Here is a 14,569-nt window from a genome sequence, read left to right as displayed (position 1 = left end):
AGTGTAGTATTACAAACTGGAATTGAAATGGATTTAACTGGGTTTATATACAATAACTGTACACACGATACACCAGAATATTGAAGTGGTGGAAAAGCGTATGTGTTAATGTGGGAAATCCCTAAATACATTTTGGTGCTACCATTGGCCATTATATATTACAATTTACTTGTTGAACAGAGACTACCTGTATGCAATTAAAGTGTCACCTAATCTCTGTATAAACACACCTGTTCCTAGAGGAACCCAGAGATTTTGTGGAGAAAGAACTTAACACATCATAGAGACAAAGTACAGGACAAAGTTCTATAAAAGTATTAATCAGGGTTTGGTTATGATCAACATGCAAATCATTGACTATCACACAGAGCACCATTAAACCATGCAAAAATAAAAAACTAAATAAGGCACTACTGTGACTCTGCACAGGGGGGATTGTCCACTAAACATTATAAATGAACATGAAGGGGTAAATTTAGTTTTTAATTCTTGGCATGTTTTGGAAGGTGGAAGCTCAGTGGCTGAGGCTCTGAGTTACTGCACAGAGGTTCAAGCCCTGGTACTGTCAAGCTGTCACTGTTGGGCCCTTGAAAAAGGCTCTTAATCCCCTGCACCCCAAGGGGTGCTGTAACATTGCTGACCCTGCGCTCTGACTCCAGCTTCCTAACATCTATGGGAACTGTAAAGAAAGAATTGTTTAATTAATACTGTGCCGTAAAGTACATGTGACTAGTATAAAGCACCTTTCTTTCTTTCTTTCTTTCTTTCTTTCTTTCTTTCTTTCTTTCTTTCTTTCTTTCTTTCTTTCTTTCTTTCTTTCTTTCTTTCTTTCTTTCTTTCAGTTAGACACAGGCAGTTTCTGAGGTAACTTTTTGACTTAAAAGTAACTCAAAACTATAGATGTTAGATTTGATCAATAAAGGAGTTAGAGAGACATAAGAGTAAGTCTTGCAAACAGTGTTTACAGAAAGCAATCAGTGTTGCTTTAAACAGTTGATGAGTAGCTGAAAAACATTTTTACGTTAAGACATGCTATATAAGTAAATTTTACTGTTTTTATTTATTTATTTATTTATTTTTGTGCTTTTTTTTTTTCCCTGATGCAAAAGTAAAAAAGGCAAATATTGACAAATGAGGATGTTTATTTGATTATTTTAGGAATTTTCTGACTAATTATTTGTTCCTATGGCCACCAAAAGCTTAATATTTAGCCATTTTGCACTTTTTTTTGCCCTGGAGTGTAGGTTCTCACCATCCCCTTAGAAGCAGCTACCAGGTCAAAAAGACCTTTTCTGAGGGGTTTTTTTGTTTATGTGTTCAGATAGATACAGAGGCATTTCTTTTTGAGCAGCTATGTCATGTGAAATATGCTGAATTATCGAATATGAATTGTCTCTTATTCACTTTAAAAGCTATAAAAGTGTTATCCTTTGGCATAATTGATAAGTTTCTAAGTGTGTACACTGTTTTGTTTTTGCATTACTGGGAAGTGTTTAAAATCTTTAGCACTAGATAGGTATTAGAAAAAAAACGTTGGCATGTTCCATTGATCTCAAACTAATTAATCACAAGGTACAACAAAGCCCAACTTACTTGCTGTTAAAAGAGCGACGTGAGTAAAAAGTTATGCAGAACTAAGCATTCGTAGGAGGATAACAGTTGGCCACAACAAAGAACAATGACTCAACCTCCAAGATTTTCATCGTGATAACTTTGACTCTTTGTGAATGTGATCTGTGTTGACACACTGTTTCCACTCATCTTTTTCCTCAGATAAAACTGGCCAACGCTCCTGCAGTGGCGGCTCAGCTGATCAGCAGAGCCCAGGGGGTGAACTCGACTCCGGTCAGCATTACCCAGCAGGCTGTGCTACTTGGGAACTCATCCACTCCAACTTTCACTGCCAGCCAAGCCCAAATGTATCTGCGTGCACAGATGGTAGGTCAATTCACACACAAGCTTAAATAAATATAACCTTAATAATATTGCTGTAACCCATATAAACCTACAGATGTGGATATAAAGAATGGATATTTAAGCCCTGATTTACTTTAAATGTTTGGTTAATTTTAATTTGTGTTCACGATCAGAAAACTTGTGTGTGGAGTTATGTGCTTCTGTTGCGGATAATCTAACAGTACAATTGCCTGAATTACATCAAAACACAATATTTACATTTTGTGTGCATCTTAATGAGTCATATTTTTAGGAACGTTAATATAATAAGCATAATTTGGAGTTAGTTTTCCTAAACTGGTAAAAAGAAAAATTTTATATCTGTCCTTTGGTTTTAATAATGTTCATGGATGCTGTTTGCTAATCAGCTTCTTTTTTTTTTTTTTTTGCATAGCTTGATTATTTTTTATGTAGTTTTCAAACAAGCTCATATCGATTCATTATAGAAATTGATCCCGTTTTTATTATAATATTATTAATAATAATATGAATGTTATTTAGATATTTATTACTGTATTTTTTTTACTGTTAAGTGTAAGTGCTTTCCTGCCTTTTAGAATATAGAGAAGTACCATGCAGCATGTCCTGATTTTACAGTGGAAATTTAGCTGTGACCTGTCACTGGGCTGGTCAACCACATTTACCACACTGGCTCCATCCAGCATTTTCTCTTAGTTATTTTAGAAAATAAATGAGAATCTGGATAGCAACACTTTTTGTTGGAAAAATATACAACGTAGGCGTTTAGAAAATTATCCCACATGATGAAGGGTGAATAGGTAATGGCAGAATGTGCAATGAAATCCGTTTATTATTGACTTTATGGCGTGGCCTTTTTAAAATAGCTTCTTTAAAATAGATGGTCTTATTTTTTAGGACTATATAGGGTATGCTATTTTACCGGTTATAATGCCATGTTTTCTGTAATATGAAAGCGAGACAAAAAATATTTGCCCCACTCTATTCTACAGGCGCCAACCACAATAGTCCTGTGGTGTTTTTATATAGAAACAAAAACAGTACATTTTGGTATGATTTTCAGGCACAGCAAAATAGCCTTGTGCAAGTAGCTAGGAGCCTAGGACGTGCTGTTCCTTTGTCCCCCCAGCTCATACTTACTCCGACCGCCACAGTCGCTGCTGTCCAGCCTGAGGCCTCGTCGCCATCTGTCAACCTTCAGTCCACCAACCCACAGGTACTCGAAACCTGTGCTGAAATCACACAAATCCACAAAATAACTACACAAACGATCTAAATGTTGAAGTGTTTTCTTCCACTCATCTCAGATGCAGAACCTGGTGCTGTGTAGCCAGCAGGGGGCAGTGGCCTCCTCCTCCTCTTCCTCCTCTTTCTCCACCTCTCAACCCCAACTACATGGGCTCAGTATAAAGCAAAGCAGTGGAGGAGCAACTCAAATGGCCCTGCCCAGCTTGCCTGTGGCCCAGCTGAAGAGTCCCAGCTCTCAGGTTCAGGGTCTTCATGGAGTGAAGTCGGGCCTTGCTGATGTGTCATCAGAGCCAGCGAAGATGAGTGATGGTGTCAGTGAGTTAAGTGCACATGTGATTAATGTGAGCCACAGCATGAGCACAGCAACCAGCCATCCCCTCATCAATACTGGTAAGAAAGCTTTTCTCTTATATTTAGTGTGCAGGAATATCAACGTAATTCTGGGTGTCATTCTGAAATTAATACTGCAAAAATCATAAATTAAGTAGTATTTTTTAGTAAAATACAGGATGTCATAAGGAATTTTTTTTATAAGTAACTGCCGGTTTTCCTATTTGACCCTCTTGTCAAAGTTGCCATGTGTTAGATATCTAGGAAAAATCTCTGAGTGGGAAAGCAGCTGGCCTTGAGGTCTGAGTTGAAGGAGGACATGGTGGGCAGCAAAAGCTGTATGTCAGCACATTTGGTCTGAGAGAGAGAGAGAGAGAGAGAGAGAGAGAGAGAGAGAGAGAGAGAGAGAAAGAGAGATGCTCACAATTCTCACTCTAAGGATATCATTTAACACTGAGACAGATGTACCGCCTTATGTGACCTATGAGAACAAATAGACACCCCCCCCCCTCCACACACACACACACACACACACACACACACACACACACACACACACTCTCACACACACATGCCATTTGGAAAAGACTAAACTTCACTTTACAAACAATGCATACCCTTGGTCATGTATAGACACAACGAAGACTTTGCTGCAAATGTCTGACTTTAGATCCACCCTACATATAGATAATGGTAAGGGATTGCCTTCTGAATTTTGTAAGTTATGAGTCACTATGACAACCACGCTATGTTTCATTATGAGAATATCTGCATACAGCATATGTGGCCATGGGCTGTATACATCATTCTCTATTTTTTCAGCATGCAAAGCGCTGTTTGAGGGGAAAACAATCACACCACCAACAGTCTTTTAGGGTTAACGTGTTCTTATTTTCAGAAAGAGGTATAGGAACTAATGAGGAATGGTGAAAATTAAATTAAAAGGGGCTTCAGTCTGCACTGAACATGTGTGTTTGTTTGTGTGTGTCTCCAGTACTAAAATATTTCATATTCTTAAAGCAAATGACCCTTATGGTATATGTCACTGATGGTCAAAATGGATTCTGGGACTCTCAGGGGTCTCACTGGGTTGTTGACCTAGTGGCAGCTTGCCCATATTGGCAGGTGGGGCAGAGCTGAAGTATATAAATACGCCATTTAACAAATACTAATCTTTATAAAGTCCTTATTCATTACCACATACATTTTAAATTCTGCTTAAATAATTATTACCTTTTTTGGTTACCAATGATTTGACAGATATAAGCCAATGACCCATCATTTTGGCTACTGGTTTTATTACACGATGTGGTCAAAAATACAAACTGCAACCAGCAGTAACAGAGGCTCACTGGAGCAGGAGTTACTTTGCGGCATAGGGGCTCTAAGTATGATTGTTTTGTTAATGACTCAGAGAGGGGCAGCAGACAGGCCTGTTAAAGATACTCTCTCTCGTGATAGTTTTACATAGGGTGACAGCAATGATAAAATAACAATTATGCGGTATCATAAACATTTCAGTCATTTAGTCGTCCCTGATTACATGCGATGTGATTATCAAGCTTAAACTACAATGTTATCCAGACAATTTGTTAAAATGTCGTTGGAATTCATCTTATAAGCAACCTGAAAACATCATAATTGTGTTCGCTGTGAAAGAAATTGACATCTAAAAGACTGACCAGCTAAAGTTCTTTAAAAATGATGTAAAAAAATGCAGAGGTGTTTTTTTTTTTTTTTATTTCACTGAAAACTGGTGGACACATAGATTGTTTATTTTATTCACAGTAGAAAATATCAATTGTTAAAATTAAGAAAATGTACCATTTAAATGATTTTATTTGATGGCCACAACAAATTCAATGAATTTATTGTGAAATTTATCTCAAAAAGTAAATTAAGTTTTACTGAAAAGAAACAATGGCAAATCAACAATGGTGGACAAAAACGAAGTAAATGTAAATCGTTACTGTACTTAAGTACATTTTTTGTAGTATACATTTGTTGAAGTATTTTTATTTGGGGAGATTTTAACTTTAACTTCACTACATTTCAAAGTCAAATATCTTACTGTTTACTCAACTACATTTTGCGAAATCATTTTTTTTATTTAACAGAGGATAAAAACATAACTAGTCAAGCCCACAGTAAACCACCAATCAGGATAGAGCGCATGCTCTATTTTTAACTTGTTTTGACTATCGCTTTCTTGTATCTACTAAACACAAACATACAGTTCAGCGTGAGTTCAACAGCAAGCAGAACATTTAGAGAGCAATAATTGATTAAAGAAACTCCTGACTCTAACTTGCCACAACACCCAAGGCCTTATTTGCATGATTTTTTTTTTTTAAGTAGTTGAAAAGAAGATTTTGGGCTCTTGATCATTTTAATAGATATCAATAATTAGTGTTTGAATAATTAATATCATTCTATTAAGAGTAACTTTAGAGTCTTTTCTGAACTGAATTGATTAAACTTTTTGACATAAATGATAATAGGACATTATAGCCATAATAAATCATAGTACTGGATACTTAAGTGAGTGTCTGACTGAAGGACCCAAATGCAGGATGCAGACAGATGTATAATTTTAGTCTTTAATGGAAACAAGGAGCAAAAAATAATACAGACTAAAATAAAACTAAAAGAATAAAAACTTTTGAACACCAAACTAGAGCAGGCTGAGGTCAGGATAACAAATAATAATTTTATATATATATATATATATATATATATATATATATATATATATATATATATATATATATATATATATATATATATATGAATACAGATGAAGCAGAGGAGCATCTTACATGCACCGACAGCTGAAAACTTCAGGCCAACAACATGGTTACTAGTGGATGCACCATAAATGTTGGATGTTTACGAGAAATAAAGTCTCAACTAAAAAAAAAGTCAGAATTGCGAGCAAAAAAATGTCCAAATTACGAGAAATAAAGTCGCAATCGCGAGAAAAAAGCTCTAAATTGTAAACAAACAAAAAAAAAAAAAGTACGAAATTTAAGTAAACTAAAATTATGCAGCACAAATGGGCTTACATAGATTCAGGCCTAAGAAAACAATAGAAAGTTTCCAAAGTTTTAGATCATTTCTAAAACATAAAGAGAATACTGTACACTGTTTAACTTTTTTTAACCCGAGTAACCCGAACTGCATTTTAATATTTTTATTTATGATTTTTTTATTGATATATTTGTATTAGTATTTTGATGTAATATGGCAATTAAATGCACTAAATGAATTTAGTTTTCACAGATATTATATGTGCATTTTCAGCAATAAAATGTAAATTTTTCTTTAAAAAAAAAAGGAAACAAATTACTTGTTTATTTTAAGAGACCTGTCTTATTCTTTCTTGTATATTTAGTATTGCGCTTTAATAAAAAAAATAATTCTTATCTAAATACTCGATTAATGTATGGAATAATTAGTAGAATACTTGATTACTAAAATAATACCTAAAACTAGGTACACAAAACATGTTCCTATTATAATTTCTGTAACAAGACACTTGCTTAATCAGCTCAGTTTATGTGAAAAGACTCTAATGGTAATCTTAGTACACCAATCTTTTAATATTAATATTAATTACACTGATTGATATCTATTAAAATTACCCTGGGCCCAAAACCTTATCTTCAACTTCTGCAAAAAACATGTGCAAATTAGATCACATGTGTTTGGCAAGTTAGAGTCAGAAGGTGGCAAAAGTACACACATCCTTCAATTAAGTAGAAGTACAAAAACCCATGTTTTAAAAGTAGAAGTACTGCCTATACTTTTTTAATCAAGTTAAAGTAAAGAAGTTTGGGCTCTGACATGTACTTAAATAAAAAAAGTAGTCATTACTACTACCTGTTTTAGTGTCACACTGGAAATATTCTAATCAACATGGGCATGGACAAATATTAATGCTTTATGTAAAATGTATGTTTATTATTAATGAAACCAAACTCAACATAGAGCATGAAGACAAAATATTCTTGTAAATAAAGTAATTATGGTGTTTTAAATTACGTAAATCATCAGGACACCAAACGAAACGTTTGCTATGTTTCCACATGGACGGTTAATAAAGTGATACAGAAGAAACTGTACCTTTTCTAACTATTATAAGGATTACATAATCAGAGAATATTTGTTTTCATCTGTAAGGCAATTCTCTGAGCTTCAGATTGTTTTATTTGTGTCTGTGGAAAGAGATGACAGAGAGCGCCCCCTGTCTGTTTTCTTTATTTTACAAATGCAAAGCATTTTGTTATTATGAGTGTATACAAATAAAAGTAGACCCTTTACAGATTCGAATCATGTGTTGCTCTTATCTGTACGATCCAAAAAAAAAGAAAAAATGCCACAAAACACGCTTTTTTTGACCTCAGAGAGTTCATTGCCGGATGTGCGCATCATGGCGGATTTTGGTGCCGATTTGAGACTTGGCGCATCAGTAAAACAAATGTTATTGATTAAAAAAAATCGGTTAAGGATTTTTTAATATCTAAGTAAAGTCATCGTGAATAAACGTTTGTTGTGCTGAAGGTTTAAATTTTACCTCTCTTATATTTATTTATTTATATTTTTTAAATACAAATGGTCAAACAAAAATGCAAACTTTATTAAGCGTTAATCAAAATGAACGTTGTTAACGCGTTAATTTTGATAGCCTAATTAATATGTTAATACGAATTTTAATTGTTGAATGTTTCCAGGCTGAACAACCACCATCATGTGATCAGGAATGTCTCTGTTCTCAGTCATGTTTACATCACTGACTCCCTCTGTCTCATCAATGTTAACCCCATACTACTTGTTGCCTTCTGCCTTGCTTGTTATTAGCTTCGTAAACTAGCCTCCATCTGTGGAGTTTAAGAGCCAGGAAGTTTTACACTATTGGTAGATTAAAAAGCCATGCAATGGCAGGAATATTGACATTTCACCAAATAGAATAAACTAAAGTAACGTGGCTGGTATGAAAATGTAAGAAATAGAAAGTACAGATATTTGTGTAAAAATGTATGTGTAAAAGTAAAAAGTTGTCCAAAAAATAAATAGCGAAGTAAAGTACTGGTACCAGTACCAGTAAATCTACGTAAGTACAGTAACAAAGTATTTGTACTTCGTTACTTCCCACCTCTGGTTGGGAGTTTCTTCCTTAATTTATTACTCTCACTACCCACCACTGCTAGTTAGGTAGGTAGGTAGATAAAATACTTTAAACCTTAAAAGGTTAATTATTAGGGTTAATGGTTTTATTGGTGTGTCATAAAATCTTTAATAAAATGATAAAAATGTAAAAATTGACCAACCCTTATAACAAGCTCAATCATATCTTGAAAGCAGAGACTAAAAAAAAAAACTAGGCTAAATCCTGACACTGATATTTTTCACAGCCTTGCTTCCTGCTTCATAAGCTCACCCCATTACTCTCATAACACATCATCTGTCATGGTCATATTAATAGAAGCAAGCTGCCACTCAAGACAATCCGGGCCTCAGTTCACTCCAGGAGTCAAGTCTAAACGGGAACCACAAGCAGGCATGAGGTGTTATTTTTAAGTGAGCTTTACAGATCATGTGGCAAGCACTGGATAATGCTGACATATTTCCTGCTGAATAAACTTAAAACGGGAAGAGCATTTCAAGTTAAAGAGTTACAGACAGACAGACTACTACATTCGAAAACTCCTTTATTGTTACTTAACAAAAGCAGCATTTCATCATTTATCCTGCTCTTAAAATTGTATTCAAATAAACATCACGTTTCATTTATTGATAAAAATAAATTACATTAATAATAAAGCAAATGAATGCTATTAAATCAACAGTATTTATATTTGTGATTGTGATTTTTTTTTAAGTGTAGTATGTCACATTTTTGCATGTTAAATTATGTGAAATCTGCACATTTATTCACAATCTCTGTAATTCTCACACAATCACGTGTTTAAATATATAACCATATATGATCATGTGAAATGTGATCATCATGTAATGTATTATCCAAAAAAAAAAAAAAAAAAAAGCTATACCTAATACCTAATAATCTCTTTGTAAGTAGTTTTATAAACTGCATTGCAATATCATTTACATCCTTTATACTCAATTTAATCTCAGGTGAGTTTCTTCCTGGCTCATAGTACAGTAGCACCCAAATAGTGGTGCATACCCTAAGCTTAGAGAGGAAGTGCCTTCAGAAACACTAACACAATGAATCTACAGGGATGTGTGTAGAAAGGGGCATTTTGTACAACTCATATTTTCTTCATGAGGAACTCATTAAAAATAAAAAAGCTCACAGCCAGCAGCATTAACAACACTATAGCACCATGATTGGAGTGAACTCTAAGCAGGACCAGACATTTTTAGCACTGATCCCCCCCCTTAAGCCTATATATGAGAACAATACTAAAGATTACAGGGGCTGAAGCATGTTGAAGCTGAGCATATTATACACTGTATTCTCATGTACTATTGTGTCACATACAGTCTATAGAAGTACAAGACATTCAGGAAGGTCAATAGAATCTGTGTGAAAACCATTTTGATTTTTAATAAAGGTTAGACAAAGTAATCCAAGTGAGATCATTTTAAAGCTGAAACTGCATGCAGGGTCCATTTTAAACAATTGTAAATATCTTTTTAAATACAAACATCAGCAAATTCAATCTGGAATATATTTAATTTTTTTTTATAGTTAATTAACTATAGTTAACTTTTATCGACATATTGTGTTCTCAGTGAAGAATAGTGCTGATCTTTACTTTAGATCTTATTACAAGACTAGTAAAGACAGAATGAATGTAAGGGTATATTATAAGGGTTAATGTTTTTTTATACGGCTCTTTTTACTAGGCTGAAACATAACACATTTAACATAATTTAAACATAATTAATGTTCAGTTAGGAAGTTCTACAGACTGTTCTTTTTCATTGAAAGGCTCCAGACTGAACAGAAGCACAGGAGACAATTATTTCTTAACATGCATTGCAACTTAAACCCTTCATGTCCAAGATACATCGCATTGATCTAGAACATCGTGTGCATCCTGTGTCAAAGGTACTGTATAAGGCACAAATAAACAGCCATTGTCTCGGATGAGGATTTTTAGAGCGAATCCTTTCCTCTGCAAATGAGAACAAATTAAGTCTAGCTCATGAATATTATAGGCTAGATGTTCACATCCAGTCTTCATTTGCTGTTAATAACCTCCAAGATGTTCCACTAGATTTTTAACTGTGGTTTTAAATGATTTCTGCTCATTCAGCCACAAGAGCATTAGTAAAGTCAGTTACTGATGTAGGAGCCTAATTTAACAGTTGTAACCCTGACCAGGCAGTTTCTAAGGATGAGCCTGTATAAGCATTTTTTATTTTTTTGTGAATGACCGTGTTTTTTACTTTTACATGTGAGCTGCATATCGGAAAGTTAAAGACTCCTGTTTGTGCCTTTTTTTTTTTTTGGGAAGAACTCATTATCTGTTCATTCTGAATCGCTTTATTGTTTTTATTTTGTTCCTTCACTTTTGTGTTTTTGTGATAAATAAAAGAGTAAATTTAATAGAATTTAAAATATGGTAGATTTATCTCATATGGTGATTTAAAAGTGATTAAAAATTAATCATTTGAAAAAAAAAATGATTCAAAGTACATATCACAAATTACAAAATAATTGCTATTATAGCATGATTGAAGCACAAAGGTGGTAATGTGCTTTTGGTGACTCCAGTAATCAATCCACCTGGTGCTTTACTTTTGGATAAGGGCAACCATGCGATAGCCTTTATAAAGTTGACAGTATAGCAAGCTAATCTGTGCCAAATGAACCCATTAAAGTCAACGCTGCTGAACAATGAAGGGAATCCCTGAGGCATCAGGTCCAGAACACAGCACTAAGTGCTCTGCCTCATGTTTAATCCATCTCTGTTCACTTGCCCTGTCAAATCCTAGCATTTCAAAAAATAAAAAATAAAAGACCTCATATTTTTCAGATTTGATTGCCTTAAGCAAACAAGAAGAAGGGAATATGTTACAGCATAATGCAGCTTTGCCCTTTTGACTTCAATTAAAATCTTAACTGCTGTACCTAGTTAGCTAGTTTTAGCACTGCATGAATAGATCTTAAAACACCACCATTATAATGAGACTGAATCTTTTAGAAAACTGTAGGGTGTACATTGCTTCCAGCTAGTACACCCAGAAAGGGCTGAGGTTAGTGTGCGTCAGTTGCCTCAGTATCAGATTTATTTATGAACCTTAGGAGGAAATCCAGTTTTGAGTAATAAAGGGTGGGGTACACTACAAAAGCTAATGAGCTACAGTTAAGTGCAAATACTTACACACACACACACACACACACACACACACACACACACACACACATACACACACACACACACACACACACACACACACACACACACACATACACACACACACTGTTTTCGAAATAAGAAAAAAAAAGTAAATGTATTTCTGTATCTCTGAAAAAATTTGTTTTACAACAGCTCATTTTGTCTTCAGTCTAGATTCAGTGCAATTTCTTTAGCATTGTCATTTGTCAATTTTGCATTTTTTCATGGTTAAAATGGTCTTGTTGACCATTTTTAACAATAAACATACTGAAGGTCTGGTTGTTCTAAATTAAATTTGGTTGTCTTATTTGTGTCCAAAAACATACAGCTTGCATTGGTATCCTAATAATATATGTTTAGTCTCTATTGTATGTGAAATGGCTTCACAGTGCATTTGTAAAATTAAATTTTTGTGTTGAACATGAAAATCCATTCAACATGAACTCTCACTCTGAATTCCTGTATGTTTTTAGCATATGCACAAATTCACAGCCATCAGCTGCTCCAGCAACAAAAGCAGCAGTTTGTGATTCAGCAACAATCCCAACTGTCTCACCCCAGCATCCAGTCCCATGGCCAAACTGTAGCCATTCAGCCTGCTTTATCAGGCCAACAGTGTGCTATTCCTGTGCTGCCCAAATCACCCGCTCAGCAAGCCGCGATTTTCCATTCGACTGTGGGTCCAAGCATGCTCAACGGTCAGTCTCCCTTGTTAAATCCCAGCAAAGTCAAGCAGGTACAGCTAACCGCTGTCAACCTCCATTTCCAGCCTCTGCCAACACAGGTAGGACACGTTCAAACATATTTCTGAATACTTGTACCTGACTCATAATTTATCCTTCCTCTGAGCTGCTTGTTTTCATGGTGATTTCCAGACTGCAGTGATGACACAGGATAATGTGGATAAGGACATTACTGTTCCTCCTGTAGTTAGAGATGACCGCCTTGGCCAAAGTGAGCAGCAGATGCTATCTCAACCAACACAGGAGCCAGTACGGATTGAAAAATGTTTGTATGATCAAAGCCAGCCGAAAATGACTGCAGAAGGTAGACCCATGTTCTCAGTTTTTTGCTCAGTATCGTGATCACTATGAATAAAATTCAAAATAAGTTTTGCTTGAAATGGATAAGGAGAAGATGGAGCAGTTATATAACACTGAATCTCAGCAATTTGTGATGCATAATTGCAAAGTCACAAAGAAACACAACTGATACAGAAAATGTATTTGGATTTATAAGAAAAAACCCAGACAGTGCCAAGCTTGGCCTAAATGGCCAGGAGGCACTGTGGTTACTGTGTCACTGCCATCTGTAGGCTTGCCATGCGAAACAAAAAAGCCCTCCCTGTGCCGTCTCTCCTCTCAAGTGGAAGAGTAGATCTGTCACGCCCCAGTGTCTATTGTCCAGGCTAGGCACTTGCTAGAATGTGACAGCTTTTGCCATAATTAGGGTGAGGGGTGCAGCTTTGTTATTCCCAGTGGGCTCTGGAAATAAAGGTGGACACAGTTTATCAGTCTGGCAGGTGTAGCTGAGGCCTATGCATTCAGACATTAAATTATGAATGATGAGTAATTGCTCTTTTATGAAAGCAACAAGCCCTAATTGTTTTAGGACGTAGTCTGGAAAGGCACTTTTTGTGCATTGGGATAAAAGATTAATATCATTAATCATGTCAAGCCGGCCAAATAATATGTTTTTATTACATATCATTGTTATATGAACACTGCTATGTTTCCTGGATACACATTAAGATTGAAAATATGCAGCCAAAGCTGTGTGTGTAGATTTAAGTGGGAGGGTATGGGAGGGTTGGCAGGGAGAGTTCAAGTTCAAGTGTATAGAAGATAAGGCACACAGAAAAATCCTTTGTTGCTGAACTAAACCTTTAACTCCACTGCTGAACTAAATCTGAACTAAAACTTTAATCTGAAAAGATACAAATTCATGTTTTTAGAACATAATGTATAAAGCAATATAACAAATTTTTACATTTACTAAGTGAAAAAGATTCAGGCTCACTAAAAGTTAATGCATGCCACATTAAATCCTAGACTCAAACTGTGCTGTTTTTACTTCAACCAGCTGAATGTGGGATTAAATAGCCTTCCTTATCTACTGGGAGATAGGATTTCCATACATCTACTATGTCACCCATTGCTTTCCTATATTGAATGCAGAAGCCAAGACCCCTTATCAGAACAGTTGTTTCAGGGCTCTTATTACTTAAAGCAGATGATAGATTATGTTATCTGATAACCTTTTGCAGCCCATACTGTTTACATTTGGTTGTTGTATGGTTTTCAGTGTAGATACAGTTGAGTGAAACAAGTTACATGCCCCATTGTTTCTGAGAGGAAATAAAAAAGTGTTGCAAACCTTAAATTACTAATCATATACAAATTAATGGATTGCCACGATACTGAAAGGTTGTAGTGAATGTACCCTGTAACTACAGTGGTAAAAGAGGTATACCTCTAGGGTCCCAGGTTTGATTCTGAGGTTTCACTGGTTTTCGCTATGCCTGTAGGAGTTCTCTTAAGTTTTTGGGTTTTTTTACACCTTACCAAAAACATGCTGGCAGGCAAACTGGCTACACTAAATTGCCCTAGGTGGAAATGTATGCATGTGGTGCGCTGTAATCGACTAGTCCCATCCTGGGCTGGGGCGTGTCTCAGCACTGA

General features: G+C 35.3%; 1 protein-coding gene across 7 annotated transcripts in view; it reads left to right on the top strand.

Moving 5' to 3' along the window:
* The window catches only part of phc2a (polyhomeotic homolog 2a), a 43,636-nt gene that overhangs the window by 20,472 nt on the left and 8,595 nt on the right, over positions 1 to 14,569 (top strand). For 4 of the 7 annotated variants that reach the window (XM_083569809.1, XM_083569812.1, XM_083569811.1 and 1 more), the window contains 5 exons: positions 1,774 to 1,938; positions 2,999 to 3,151; positions 3,243 to 3,573; positions 12,362 to 12,672; positions 12,764 to 12,935. In XM_083569809.1, the coding sequence (XP_083425935.1) occupies positions 1,774 to 1,938; positions 2,999 to 3,151; positions 3,243 to 3,573; positions 12,362 to 12,672; positions 12,764 to 12,935 (1,132 nt within the window). The remainder of the gene's footprint in view (positions 1 to 1,773; positions 1,939 to 2,998; positions 3,152 to 3,242; positions 3,574 to 12,361; positions 12,673 to 12,763; positions 12,936 to 14,569) is intronic. The other 3 variants (XM_083569814.1, XM_083569813.1, XM_083569810.1) reach the window with 1 other exon arrangement.

Source organism: Silurus aristotelis (assembly GCF_946808225.1).
Source record: "Silurus aristotelis genome assembly, chromosome: 19".
Classification (NCBI taxonomy): Eukaryota; Metazoa; Chordata; class Actinopteri; order Siluriformes; family Siluridae; genus Silurus; species Silurus aristotelis.
This window is presented reverse-complemented; position numbering and strand designations above follow the sequence as displayed.